This window comes from Callorhinchus milii, unplaced genomic scaffold (assembly GCF_018977255.1).
Source record: "Callorhinchus milii isolate IMCB2004 unplaced genomic scaffold, IMCB_Cmil_1.0 Scaffold9, whole genome shotgun sequence".
Taxonomy (NCBI): Eukaryota; Metazoa; Chordata; class Chondrichthyes; order Chimaeriformes; family Callorhinchidae; genus Callorhinchus; species Callorhinchus milii.
Window position 1 is genome coordinate 22,701,049 of NW_024704750.1, and position 15,197 is coordinate 22,716,245.

The 15,197-nt window shown below is 53.6% G+C and overlaps 2 protein-coding genes across 2 annotated transcripts in view; one reads left to right on the forward strand and one right to left on the reverse strand.

Annotated features, from left to right (window-relative positions):
- Window positions 1–8,953, reverse strand: part of LOC103189667 (protein Daple) — a 33,727-nt gene extending 24,774 nt beyond the window's left edge. The window contains exons 1-3 of the mRNA XM_042338147.1: window positions 8,734–8,953; window positions 7,117–7,217; window positions 1,526–1,634 (exon numbers count right to left, since the gene is read on the reverse strand). Coding sequence (XP_042194081.1) covers window positions 1,526–1,634; window positions 7,117–7,217; window positions 8,734–8,793 — 270 coding nt within the window. The 5' untranslated portion in view covers window positions 8,794–8,953. The remainder of the gene's footprint in view (window positions 1–1,525; window positions 1,635–7,116; window positions 7,218–8,733) is intronic.
- A 2,119-nt stretch (window positions 8,954–11,072) lies between these two features.
- LOC121849692 (putative protein TPRXL) lies at window positions 11,073–14,929 on the forward strand (the record flags this gene model as incomplete). The annotated part of the gene is made up of 3 exons (XM_042338148.1): window positions 11,073–11,194; window positions 12,297–12,354; window positions 14,876–14,929. Coding segments are annotated over 3 exons (234 nt in total), but the record flags the coding sequence as incomplete, so codon positions are not given.
- Window positions 14,930–15,197: the final 268 nt, after the last annotated feature.

A 15,197-nucleotide genomic window follows, 5' to 3' on the forward strand; every position in this document is an offset into this window, starting at 1 on the left:
GCTGAAGAAATGCTTCCTGACCTCGGTTCTAACCTTATGGGTTATGGCAGGTAATTGGAGTTGAGGTACAGATCAGCCGTGAAATCATAGAAAGCGGGTACAAGCTCGAGGGGCTGAATGGCCTCCTCCTGTTCCTATGTCACTGTCTGGGTTGCGATTTTCGCACTACCCCAACCTCCTGCACGCCAAGGAATATACCCCCTGCACCCCCCCCCCCCCCCCGCGATCTAACCAGCCTCTCAATCATAGCACATCAGAGACTATTGTGAAAAGTGTAGTGACTGTGGGGAAACATGGCAGTCAATTGTGCACAGCAGTGTCCCACAAACAGTCGTGGATTGAGTGACCAATTTTTTCTGGGTGGGGGGTGGGGGGGAGAGAGGAATTATCACCCCCGGAAAGCAATCCGCTAATTGACTAACAACCGTCGACAGAGGCGTGTGGAGTAAGGAAACGTGGGTGAGGTTTTACCCCAACCCGCCCGGGAATTAACCCCGGTGGGGGTGGGGTCCTCTCGTTGGCTTGCGAGGTGAGGGCTCAGGACTCCACGCTTCAACTCTGTGGCTGCAGAGCGCTGGACCATTATGTATGTGAAAGCCGCCAGGCAAACAAGAGCGAGCTGTAGATACTGTGAGTGTCACTGAGGCGCGGTGCCAAAACCACCGCCAGACGCTGTTCACAGGCTGACAAGTTCTTGCCCCGCTCGGCCCTGGCTACGTAATCCGTCTCCTCCTGCCACGGGCTCAACACGACAAACTGCCGCTCTCTCTCTCTCGCGCTCTCTCTCTCTCGCTCTCTCTGCAAAGGTGTGAAGTGCCTGGAAACCTCCGACGCAGCAACAACTTTGCCCAGCGCCTCCTCCGTCCTCTATTCCCTTCTCCGTCATGCTTTCTCTTCGACGTATCAATATTTTCTCGCACCCGCGCACTCGCTCGTGCGCGCACACAACTCACACGCGCACACAATCGCACACTCACACACACAAACACACTGCAATCCTGTGGATGTCTAAATACAGTTGAACACTTGCACTGAATACAGTTAGCGTCTCTCTCTCTTCTCTCTCTCTCTCCATCTCTCAGACACACACTCTCTCTTTCTCTCTCTCTTTCTCTGTCTTTCTCTTTCTCAGTCCCTCTATAAACACCATCAAAGACTTGCACTGAATACAACGATGATCATTTTAAATACAACTAGTGTTCTTCCACATGTTTCAGTCATTGAGTCAGTGCACTGGGCTTTGGTCAGTATTATCCCACCCCCACCCCCTGTGGGAGTGAGTGTGTCGGGGAGGGGTTGGTGGGTAATACATCAGATACATCAGACCGATTGCAAAGAAGATTAAACACAGAAAGTCAAATACTGAAAGTTTAAAGTCGAGCTTTTTATCACATTGCCACAGGAAGTGTGGGGTGAGGAGGGGGAGGGAGGGAGGGAGGGAGAGTGAGTGAGAGAGAGCGGTGTTTAGAACCAGACAGAGACCATGGGGCGGGGGGGGGGGAGGCAGTGTAGAGCGAGGATGTACCTGGTAATAGCTCCTGATGTGCCGGACTAAGATGCTGAGGTTCTGGGCTCGCAGGTTGACGTCATTGTTAACGCGTCTGTAGACTCGCTGGTTTGTGGGCCTCGGGTCTCTGGAACGAGAGGAAAGGTCTTAGGACAGTGACAGCACAACTCACTCCCCCTTTCAAGGTCCCCCCCCAGCCCCTAACATGTCGTCTGTCTCCCCCTCAAATCCCTCCCTCGTCAATCACCCTCAACGCCCCGCGACCCCCCCCCCCACTCCTGTCTGTCCCCCACGTGACATTGCACTGGTCAGAATGAAATTAATCTTTGCAGTTGACCCAGTGCCTGTCCCCTTGGGAGGATGTCTCAAAGCGCTTCACACGATTCACTGTAAAGTCTAGTCCCTGTGTACTCACAGAATGGATTGTAAAGCGAATGCTTTTACGATGGGTTCGCAACGGAACCCTTTATTTTGCGGGCGAAACACAGCAGCCAATTGCCCGCAAACAGTCGTGGATTGAGTGACCGAATTGTTCGTGTTTCTTTGAAGGGATTATTACCCCCTGAAAGCGAATCGACTAACAACCGGGTTCCTATTTACTGCTGGGTAGACGGAGGCGTGTAGAACTTGTCTAAGGTTTCACCCCTGCCCGGGAATCGAACCCGGGTCCTCTCGCTTGCGAAGCGAGGGCTCTACAGAATCTGTACAGAGGATAATCTTTCCTGGATTCATCAGTCCTGACCCTGACCCACCCTCTGGAGGTGAAGGAACAGACTGAGGAGGGAAACCGTTGACTCTAGTGAAAGGTTAGAAGAGTGACCGTGAGAGCCATCCTGACCCAATCTCTAAACCCTGATCAATATTTACTCTGTGGTTCAGCTGGAGCAACTTTTGAACTATTTCGTACTATTGTGGAGATCCATAGCGCAGCGGTGGTTAGAGCGCTCGCCTCGCAAGCGAGAGGACCCGGGTTCGATTCCCGGCCAGAGGCTGAAGTTTCCTTACGCCACACGCCTCTGTTTACCCCGCGGTAAATAGGAACCCGGTTGATATTTGATTGGATCGCTTTCCGGGTATAATAATCCCTCCACCAAAAAAAAACACAACAAAAACAAATTGGGTCACTAAATGCACGACTGTTTGTGGGTCCCTTCTGCTCTCAATTGGCCTTCGCGTTTCGCCCGCAAAGTACACAGTTACTACACTTCACAGTATATTCTGTGAAGCTCTTTTAGAGATGGCTGAACGACGCGATAAGGCGCTGCATCAAATTATTATTATTATTATTATTATCATCATCATCATCTATAGTTGTGGAGTTTCTCTGAAGGTCCCTGAGAGTCTGTGTCCTTCTGAATCATCGGGACGTCAATCTCCCACCAACTCTCCGAGCAGCTCATGAATTTATAACCGGGTCTCGGAGGAACAGAAGCAGTCAGCGAGCGAGCGAGCGAGCGAGCGAGGGAGGGAGGGAAGGAGGGAGGGAGGGAGGGAGGGAGAGACAGAGCATCAGGACACAATGAGGCTTGTGTACTCACACCCAGGGCCATCGTGTAAACAATGGGCTCAGAGACTCATTACATCATTTACATGACAAAAAACAACAGGCAACACAATTCATCTGCCGTCAGTTTTAGCGGATTACAAATTTCACTTCACTCCAGACACCAGCACAAGGTTTGGGTTGTACAGTATAGATCAACAACCCCCCTCTCTCTCTCTCATCCCACCCCCACCCCCCACCCATCCATAATTAAACGCGGGATGCAGGGCTCTCGCAGCTGCTGCTGGGTGTCAGTTTGGCTCAGTCACACTCTCTCGCCTCCGTGACCCCATCACCCCCACCATCTCCTGGCTCCACATCCCCCCAGAGGATCGAGTTCAAAAACCCTCGCCCTCACCTTCAAAGCCCTTCCTCTCCCTCTGTGACCCGCTGACCGCATATCGACCACTCCGTCCTCTCAGCGGGCTCCGGCCTCCTTCACGTCCCCACCGCCCGGCTTGGCCCAGCCCGGCCCCACCATTAGCCTACACCCTCTCCGCCTCCACCCGGGGAGCTCGATCCCATAGTCCAGCCGCCCTGCTCCCTCCCCTGTCTGCCTTCAAGTCACGCCTCAAGACCCTCCTCTTCGACCCCATCTTCGGGCACCCTCCCTGCCAGTTTGCGCTCAGCAAACGCCCCGCAAACTGTCGTGGATCTTTGGGAAATCTTGACCAGGACACCGGGAGAGAGAGAGAGAGAGAGAGAGAAACTGCCATAGCTTTTCCCAACAGCACCGCAACAGGATCTATAATATCCACCTGAACAGACCGACGGGACTAACGTTTAATGTCTCAGCTGAAGGTCGTTGCGTCTTGTAAGCAAATGCAGGAGCTGTTTTGCGCCGGACGTGGCCGCCAGCTGCCGCGGAACGAGATTCCAATGATTTTTCCCAGTTAAAAGTCCCCTTCGGAGACCGTTTCAGCCCTCGGACAAGACCCCGAAGCCGGTGCTTGGGATAACAGCAACTCAGTCACTCCCGGGGCTTAACACTGCGACACGACTGGCTCCTCGCACGCACGCGGGAACAACAGGAGCTGCGCGCGCTGCAGTGTCTAAGTTAATAATAACCCTCGCACTTGATCCAGCGACTTAACACCGCACAGCGCCCCCTCACGAGGGGTAGCGTCCCAGAACTCGGTGCTGGCCTCCTGTCTGTTCCTCGCACCCCCCGCTCCCCCCACCACCTCCGCTCCACCATCGGCAGCCGCGCTTTCAGCCATTGCGCCCCAAGGTCCTGGAACTCTCTCCCTCAATCCCTCCACCTCGCCCCCTCCGTCTACACCTTCAAATCCTGCATAAAGCCTTTCCATTTAGATGGTGCTTATGGTCTCCTGCCCCCTCCCTCTCCCCCCCTGGCTCGGGGTCAGACTCCGCCACGGTCAACCGCCTCCGAGACGCTACCCCACGTATTTATGTAGCTCGTGAAGGGCGCGATATAAATGCAAGTTGTTGTCGACCGTGTATTTTACAGGCAGCCTAATTTGCACACAGCAACATCCCACAAACAGTCATAAAGTGAGTGATTAATTTATCTGGAGGATTAGCGACATGGACATCGGGGCAAGGGAGGGGAGAGGGAGAGAAAGAGGGGGAGAGAGTGTGTGAGGAGAGAGAGAGGAGAGAGAGAAACTCCTTCTCTTTTCCCGACCAGCCCTTCAAGCTCTTTAACAAACAGGGCACAGACATCTTATCCGAAGGACGGCATGTTTGATAATGCAATGGAGTGTCTTCCTGCTTCCCTACTCCCCCCCCCCCCCCCGTCCCCCGTCTCTCCCCCCCCCCCCCGTCTCTCTCCCTCCCCCACCCCACACGCTCTCTCCCCCCCCCCACCCCCACTCTCTCTCTCCCACACCTAGTCTGTGAGTTCAAAGTCCCGATGTGGAGCTTGAACTCACGGCATTCCTAGTTGCTACGAGCCACTTGACTTTGAAACGTTTCCAAACGATCTCTATACGTAACATTTCCAGCATTTATTTCAGCAATCGCAAATGCAATTCCTCTCTACTCTGTCCTCCTCCTCCTCCTCCTCCTCCAGCTTTTATCTGGTGGGAATGTTTTGCTCTTCCCCTCTCACAAGGCCAGGGAAGAGGGAGGGAAGGAGGGAGGGAGGGAGGGAGGGAGGGGGAGAAAGAAGAGAGAAAGTGTCTGATCGCAGCTTAGCTCCGAACCCAGCTCCGACTCCAGCTGAGAGCGAGATAGTGTTTCACCCCCACCCCAGAAACCACACACTCCCCCACTCTGTCCAGCTCTTTTAACCCCCCCCCCCCTCACCCCCCGATAATACAATTTTGTCAAGTTCATCCACTGATACAATCAGGATCGGATCCAAGTTAGCCTTCAAGAGGGAACTAGATGCACCTCTCAATAGGACTCATTTAAAGGAGTGCTCGGAGGGGGAGGGAAGGTGGGAGAGTGGCAGGTAAATGAGGCCAAAAGGATCGTTAAAAAAAATTGGTCGCTCAACTGTTTGTGGGGCCGCTGCTGTGCGCAGTAGTGTATCACAGTGTATTACAGGTATCCCGTGAAGTCCTTTGCAAGGATTATTACCACTATTATGATTAATAATAATAATAATAATCCTTGCATTTGATATAGCGCCTTTCACGTCTTCTCGACGTCTCAAAGCGCTTCACAGAATATGCTGTAAAGTGAATTGACGGTATATTTGTGGGCGAAACGCGGCAGCCAATTGCGCACAGCAGCGTCCCCACAAACAGCCGTGGGTTGAAAATGACCAATTTATTATTGTTTTGGAGGGATTATTATTAGGCTCTGTGTGGAGTAAGGAAACTTGCCCGAGGTTTCGCCCTGACCTGCCGGGAATTGAAACCATATAACTGACTGAGCTGAGCACAGCCACCACACAATGTCTGTGATGTGTGAGTTTCTCTGCATCTGTGTCACTCGCAAGTCTGTAAATCTTGGTGTCACTGTGGTCCCCAGGGGGTTAAATGCTAGTTGGAGTGAGAGGGAGGGGAGGGAGGGAGGGAGGGTTGGAGAGGGAGAGCGAGCCTGGCTGCCAAGCCTGTAACTGGCAAGCTAACTTTTAGTGCCTGGGGAGCAGAATGGAGGGCAGCAGTCAGACACACACAGACTTATTCTCGTCAAACACCTTCAACCCTGCGTCTGAACTCGTGCTCTGTGTTGCTGGTTCTTCACATGTTAGTTTTAAAAGGGGGTGAGCAGTCTCTAACCTCTTCTGAGTGCTACTGGGAGCACACACAGACATAGAGACACACACACACAGACAGAGACACACACAGATAGACATAGACACACACACACACACAGACACACGCACACAGACAGACACAGAGATACAGACAGACACAGAGACACACGCACAGAGACACACGGCCACACAGAGACAGACAGAGCCAGACACACACAGACAGACAGATACCCAGGGACAGACAGACACACAGAGACAGATACCCAGGGACAGACAGACACACAGGGACAGACAGACACACACAAGATGCAGCTCAAACGCACTGTTAAGAAACAGTGAGATGGTGTGCGAGTGAGGCTGTGGCTGGAGACAGGAAACGTCATATTCAGACACCTGCAAAAGCGGAATCTTTCACTTCTCAAACACAGAAATCCATCTATTTCGACCCAATTCTGTCTGCCCCACAGCCTGAGACTATCTTACACTGAGGAGGGGTGGGGGGGGGAGCCACGCTGCCATGCTGTAATCCTGCATCACTGCTTTACATTTCAAGATAGAAAGAGAAAGAGAGAGAGAGAGAGAGAGAGAGCGAAGGGGGGGGAATTTACAGGGATTTTTTTTATTTCTCCTGCAGCCACTCATAACTACAGGTCCTAAACAAGTCCGGATGTGGTTTAGCTTTGTTTTAAAGAATTCAAACCGTTAAATAGCAAAACAACCCCCCCCCACCCCCCCGACCAAAAGAGAGAAAGAGCCAGAGACACACACACACACACACAGAGACAGAGAGATACGCACACAGATAGTGAGAGGGACAGAGACGCACACACACACACAGACAGAGAGATACACACACAGATACAGTGAGAGACACACACACACACAGAGACTTACATTTGCAGCATTATATTGTGCAGGAAAACTCCATCCACCAAGTCCATAAACACGGCCCCTTTCTCCTCGTTCTCTCCTCCCAACGGCCCGAAGGTTTTGATCTGCGACGAAAGTGGATTTTACTGTAGTTATTTCGTTGCATACAATGCATAAAAAGAACACCGGGGACCCGGAGGAAGGGGTGGGGGTGAGGAGGGGGGGAAAATCTATCATATACCATATATTTAGGAGTGAAATCGGGAGGCTTTTTTTTCCACCCCAAAGGGGAGTGGGAGTCTGGAACTCTCTCCCTCCCCCAAACGTCTGGTCCCGGGAGCCATTCACATTTTCAAGACTGAGGTCGAGTCGGGGTATCAGGGGATACGGGGCAAATTGGGGGCAATTGGAGTTGAGGTCCAGATCAATCATGACCTTACAGAATGGCGGAGCACGCTCGAGGGGCTGAATGGCCTCTTCCTGTTCCTATGAGGAATGTACATTTCTGGGGGGGGGAGTTTATTTATATTTTATTCTTAATTTACACGCACAACACAGTTATAATTCCGGAGATAAATATCTACTCCAAAGGTTTACAAATCTGGATGGAGAATGCTTTTATATATATATATATATACACTTTAAAAAGCTACAAAGTGGACGGAGAGCTGACAATCCGGAGATAATAAATAGTTACGGTTTCAGAGATGAAAAGTTAAGTTATTTCGGGATTTTTGTCGGCAAAATACAGTGGATTCTGCACAGTCGTCGTGCCTTCAGCCCCCACCCTCTGGGACTCCATCCCTCAGTCCCTCTGTCTCACCCCCTTCAAGACCCTCCGCTTCGAACGTGCTTTCGATCTCCCTCCTTCCCCTTCCCGACCCCAGCGCCTTGGGACATCAGACAGACAGACAGACATAGGCAGAGAGACAGACAAGACACACACAGACAGAGAGACAGACACAGAGAGACAGACAGACACACACACACAGAGACAGAGAGACAGTCAGACACACATAGACAGAAAGACAGACACACACAGAAAGAGAGACAGACAAACACAGACACAGTTAAGGTTACAGATAGGTGTTGAGTACTGAGATCTCAATGGTGACAAGTTACAGCGCAGACTGTGGGGGGGGGTGTTTGCGGGGGAGAGGAGGGGGTTTGCGGGGGGGGAGGCAGGGGGTGTTTGCGGCGGAGAGGAGGGGGGTTTGGGGGGGGAGAGGGAGGGGGGTTTGCGGGGGAAGGGGGGGGTTGCGGGGGGTGGGGGGGTTGCGGGGGGGGGGGGGGGGGGGGGGGTTGCGGTGGGGGGGGTTGCGGGGGGGGGGTTGCGGGGGGGGGGTTGCGGGGGGGGGGGTTGCGGGGGGGGGGGGGTTGCGGGGGGGGTTGCGGTGAGGGGGGGTTGCGGGGGGGGTTGCGGTGGGGGGGTTGCGGTGGGGGGGGGTGTTGCGGGGGGGTTGCGGGGGGGGTTGCGGGGGGGGGTTTGCGGGGGGGGGTGTTGCGGGGGGGGGGGTTGCGGGGGGTGTTGCGGGGGGGTGTTGCGGGGGGGGTTGCGGTGGGGGGGGGGTTGCGGGGGGGGGGTTGCGGGGGGGGTTGCGGGGGGTGTTGCGGGGGGGGGTTGCGGGGGGGGGGACATACCCAGGTGACCAGAGGGCTCTTCAGGAACTCCGCCAACAGCTCCGAGATGGTCACATCCATCGTCCGTCCCCCGCGGGGCGGCTCTGTGTGTGTGTGTGTGTGTGGAGAGGGCAGTGCGGGGCCCCCCCGGGGCCGGGGGTCTGGGGTCTGGGGTCTGGGCTGTGCTGTGCGGCCCTGAGGGGGTGAAGCCCCCCCGACCCCCTCTCTCTCTCTCTCTCTCTCTGTGGAGCTGCGCTTTTGGAGCAGAAACCGTTTCTGACAAAACTTTCAGTTGTTTTCTCCAAAAGCAGAAAAGTTCCCGAAACTGAGGGACTGAGGGACTGAGGGGAGAGACTGAGGGACTGAGGGACTGAGGGGTGAGACTGAGGGACTGAGGGACTGAGGGACTGAGGGGAGAGAGTGAGGGGAGAGACTGAGGGACTGAGGGGAGAGACTGAGGGACTGAGGGACTGAGGGGAGAGACTGAGAGACTGAGGGGAGAGACTGAGGGACTGAGGGGAGAGAGTGAGGGACTGAGTGAGAGACTGAGAGACTGAGGGACTGAGGGGAGAGACTGAGAGACTGAGGGGAGAGACTGAGGGACTGAGGGGACTGAGGGACTGAGGGGAGAGACTGAGGGACTGAGGGACTGAGGGGAGAGACTGAGGGACTGAGGGGAGAGACTGAGGACTGAGGGGAGAGACTGAGGGACTGAGGGGAGAGACTGAGGGACTGAGGGGAGAGACTGAGGGACTGAGGGGAGAGACTGAGGGACTGAGGGGAGAGACTGAGGGACTGAGGGACTGAGGGGGGGGTGTAAGGGTGTGTGTGTGTGTAAGAGAGTGTGTGAGTGTGTAAGAGTGTGTGAGTGTGTAAGAGAGTGTGTGTGAGTGTGTAAGAGAGAGTGAGTGTGAGAGAGTGTGTGCACTGCGGCTTTGGCTGCGTTGCGGAGATCCAATGTTGTGCGGAGTAGTCCGTGTGCGGAGCGGCTGCGGGTCCCGTCCCCCCCAACGGTGCTGCGCGGCTACTGATTGCGGTGCGGAGCCGCTGTGGTGGCGGTGCGGAGCCGCTGTGGTGGCGGTGCGGAGCCGCTGTGACTGCGGAGCCGCTGCGGAGCTGCGAACAAAGCGCCGCCGGAGCCGCGGCTGCGCTGTGACCCGCCCCCTCCAGTCTGACTGACGGCCGCTCCGCCAATCAGCGCCCGCGCCGCCGAGGGGCGGGGCTTCTCCGGCCAATCAGCGCCGGGCGGGGCGGGGAGGGGGCGGGGTCCAGGTGAGCCCGTCACGTGACAGCCGCCGGAGGGGGCGCCTCCTCCCGTACACAGTGAGCATCGCAAGCACCTGCCCGGGGCAGGGCCTTCATCATCAGCACCACCACCACCACCACCACCATCATCATCATCATCACCGTCACCATCATCATCACCGTCACCATCACTGTCATCATCACCGTCACCGTCACCATCATCATCACCGTCATCAACACCGTCACCGTCACCATCATCATCACCGTCATCATCACCGTCACCGTCACCATCATCATCACCGTCATCATCACCGTCACCATCATCATCATCACCGTCACCATCATCATCATCACCGTCATCATCATCATCACCGTCACCACCACCATCATCATCATCATCACCGTCATCATCACCGTCATCATCATCATCATCATCGTCATCATCATCATCATCACCGTCATCATCATCATCATCATCACACCAACAGCGTTCACCATCATCATCACCGTCATCATCACCATCATCATCATCACCATCATCATCACCATCATCATCATCATCATCATCACCGTCATCATCACCGTCATCATCATCATCATCACCGTCATCATCACCGTCATCACCGTCATCATCATCATCACCGTCACCACCACCATCATCATCATCACCATCATCATCATCATCATCACCGTCACCATCACCGTCACCATCACCATCATCATCATCATCGTCATCACCGTCACCATCATCATCGTCACCATCATCATCACCGTCACCATCATCATCGTCACCATCATCATCACCGTCACCGTCACCATCATCATCATCACCGTCACCGTCATCATCATCACCGCCATCATCACCGTCACCATCATCATCATCACCGTCATCATCACCGTCACCATCATCATCATCACCGCCATCATCATCATCACCACCATCATCATCATCATCACCGTCACCGTCATCATCATCACGGTCATCATCACCGTCACCGTCATCATCACCGTCACCATCATCATCATCACCGTCATCATCACCGTCACCATCATCTTCATCATCACCATCACCGTCACCATCATCATCATCATCAACACCGTCATCATCTTCATCATCACCGTCACCATCATCTTCACCGTCACCGTCACCATCATCTTCATTATCACCGTCATCATCTTCATCCTCACCATCATCATCATCTTCACCATCACCGTCATCATCATCTTCACCGTCACCGTCGTCGATCAATAATAGCATTCGATACGGCGCCTTTTATCAAAGCCGTCGAGACGTCTCGAAGCGCTTCGCAGAATAAAGTGTAGTGACTGTGTATTTCGTGGGCGAAGACGCGGCAGCCAATGGCGCACGACAGCAGCGTCCCCTCACCCCCCCCTCCCCCCCCCCCCCCCCCCCACACACACACACACGGCCGCGGGTTGAGTGACCGCATTTTTTTTCGAGGTGTTATTTTGGAGGGAAAGCGATCCATCAATCGACTAACAACCGGGTTCCTACTGACAGAGCTGTGTGTGTGGAGTAGGGAAACTTGCCCAACGTTTCACCCCCCCCCCCCCCACCCACCCCACCCCACCCCCCTAACCCCCCCACCCCACAGCCCCGGGAATCAAACCCAGATCCTCTCGCTTGCGAGGCGAGCGCTCCAACCACCAGGCGATAGGACTCCAGTGTGGATTCCATAAGTATGTGGAGATCTCAGTTGTTTTGTTTCAGGACTTTGGGCCAAAGATAATTGCTTTAGCAATGCAAGAGCGCCTCCTGCAGGAGGCAGAGCAACACTGCAAACCAGGTGCAGCTCAAGCAGGAGCCCCAAACCACCAATAGGATGGAGAACTCCAGGGCATATTTTTAGGGGTGTCTGACATACGTGGAAACAATGTCCATCACCATGGCCAAGAGTACCCAAACCAGGCTGGGAATTCCGTGCATCCCACCTCCGCGTGGAAATTCCAGAGATAGCTCCAGGCCATTAATACAGCAGCTGGAGGTAATAATAATAATAATAATACTAAGAGAAATTCCCTTCTGATTTCAAGTCGTGCCATTGAATACATTAATGTTCACCTGAACAGGCAAACAGGAACAGGACCTTGGTTTGACACCGCGACTGGGACACTGCCGCGAGCAATTGGCTGCCGCGTTTCGCCCGCAAAATACACAGTCCGCTCGACAGTATATTCTGCGAGAGCTCTGAGACGTCGTAAGGCGCTACATCACATGCAAGGATTATTATTAATCAAACAGGTAAAGTCATGGTGTTAAAGCAATGTCCAGTCTTGCTTGTTCAAGCCGAACATTTTTCTTCTTATTATTTTTCCAGCGATGCCATGGAATTTTTAACATACGCTGGAGCGGACATGTTTAACACGTCTCTCAAGGTCTAGTGAGCGCGGGTGTTTAATGTGGGAAATGTCCTAACAAAACACAGAGCCGCGGGGAGCAAGGCAGAGCTAATAGTTTTCCAGCTCAGACAGAATGTGTACTGCACACGCTGAAATCTGGATCTAAGTGCAGGTCATGAAAACAGTAGTCACAGGGGTCACTGGCAATTTCCTGTTCGCTTTCACTAGCCCCAGTGTCAACAGCAAGGCAGATGTACTGAGAGCGGGAACATATGGGAGGTCCTAATGAATTCAATGCTCTCGCTCAGAAGCTGACTGCAAGCTACGTTAAAGGCTATGAAAATCAGATCCAGAATAAGCTCAGCCGTTTAGGGATCAAGATTTCCGCAGATTCTTCTCTCAGGGCAGTACTGAAATGAACAGCGGCAGTGGGTGTTTGGAAGAGATGCAGCACGTGTTTTCTGCGCAGCAGTCTCCCGCAAACAACCGTGGACCGAGCGAGCAATTTTTATTTATTTGGGAAACTGTAGCACCGTGGGATCCTGAGCTTATGTTCTTATGTGCACCTGAACAGGCAGGTGGGACCTCGGTTTTAACGTCTCACCCGAAAGACGGGAAGTTGTTTACCTGAGGTCCCTCTCTGTTTTCTTTGCGGCGATTTTAAAGGATTTTAAAGTCACTGCGCTTTGCAGTATATCCTGTGAAGCGCTTTGAGACGTCTTGATAAGGCGCTGCATCAAATGCGAGAATTATTAATATTATTGATTAAATGCTACACCACCAACAACAACGTCATGTGGGGTAGCGTCCCGGAGAGCTTGAAGGTGGCGGGGTCTGTCCCCCGAGCCAGGGGTAGAGGGAGGGGGGGGGGGGGGTGACCTTAAGCACCATCAAACGGGAAGGTTTTTTTTAAGTGGGATTTGAAAGTGGGGAGGGAGGGGGGCGAGGCGGACGGATTGAGGGAGAGAGTTCCAGAGTTTCAGGGCGAGGAATATCTGGTCACGCGAGTAAGGAGCCGAAAATCAGCAGAGACACAGACACACACACAGCACATCCGCACTGCGATTCTCTGGTGAGACGAGTCAAGGAACTCCGAGGCTTTGGAAGCAGTCAGCTCGGGCGCAAATTACTGCGTCTAAAAAGGGACAGCAAGTCATGACGGTGGCTGCGACTGTTCCTGTTCACAAAACAAAACTGTTATTCACCTCCCCACAGCGGTTCCCTCGGCAACACCCGACAACAAACCTTTTCACTGCCATAGTTATACAGGGCGTCCAAGAAACTCAATGAAGGCAAACTGCAGAACTATGTGCAGCTGTGTCTGTGCTGGGGCTCGCTCCCCCACCGGAGCTCTCTAACTCTGACCCCATTCCCTGCTCTCTCTCTCTCCCCACCGTGTCTGTGCTGGGGCTCGATCCCCCACCGGAGCTCTCTAACTCTCTCTCTCTCTCCCCACCGTGTCTGTGCTGGGGCTCGCTCCCCCACCGGAGCTCTCTAACTCTAACCCCATTCCCTGCTCTCTCTCTCTCCCCACCGTGTCTGTGCTGGGGCTCGCTCCCCCACCGGAGCTCTCTAACTCTAACCCCATTCCCTGCTCTCTCTCTCTCTCTCTCTCTCCCCACCGTGTCTGCGCTGGGGCTCGCTCCCCCACTGGAGCTCCTTAGATAATAATCCTTCCATTCCCAAATCTGTTACTCTTCGTGAAGGGCGCAATATAAATGCAACGTGTGGCTGTGGGTAAAATGCAGATTATAGTTACTACACTCTACACAATAGTCCCTACTCTACAGTAATCCCTGTGAATTGCTTCGATAATAGAATGGGAATAAATCCACCAACACCTTAAACACATTCCATTTCAGGTAAGATACAGTGCCAACTCTCGCCCATCCTCCCTCCCTCGCTCGCCTCATCATAACTGGGAGAACAGCCAGAGGCGCAGAATTAGCCAAGCTTTTAAACCCACCTGCCCTGCCCCTAACCAACTTCATAGCTACAATCTGGCCGGTCACCTTAAATAAACGCTGAGTTTCATTAGCACGGGAGCTTAGTGTGGGAGAAAGCAAATGCCGAGGCTGGTAATTTATTGCGGTCGTTTAGAATAAGCTGTCAAAGTGATTTAAAAGGCGACTGTGGTTTGAGGTTTCTTAATAATTACAAATATGTCACATTTGAAAATTTCCGTTCTGTAAAACGTCCATTGAAACTGCCTGTTTACCCAACTCCTCCCCTCCACAGGCTGCAGATAATCCAGAACTCCGCAGCCCGTGTCTCTCCCGCACCAAACTCCATGACCCCATCTCCCCCACTCTCGCCCGACTCCATTGGCTCCCTATCCTTCAGAGGATCCAGTTCAAGATCCTGGTCCTCACCTACAAAGCCCTCCATGGCCTCGCCCCACCCTACCTCTGAGACCAACCCGCCCGTTCCCTCCGCTCAGCCGGCTCCACCTGCCCCACCATTGGCGGGAGAGCCTTCAGCCAATTTGCCCTCCAGCCTCTGGAATTCCATCCCTCAGTCAGTCCGCCTCGCTCGCCCCCTCCCTCCTTTGCCTCTTTCAAGTCCCGCCTCAAGACCCTCCTCTTCGTCCATGCCATCGGCCAACCCCTTCCCCTCCCTTCTCCCCCCTGACCCCAGCTCGGGTCTGAAATGCTGTACACTGTCTAGGGCCTTGGGACGTCCTCCCGACATGAAAGGCGCTGTACAAATGTAATCTTCTTGTTGTTGTAAGGATGGTGAAGCAGATTCGATCATGGCTTTCAAAATAGATAGGTACTTACAATAGATAGGTACTTAAAATTTCTCCAAACTGCTCGCACAGCCACTAGATACCTGAAAACCATCTCCTCCTCCAAATTGTGCGACTCAACCTTTAACGT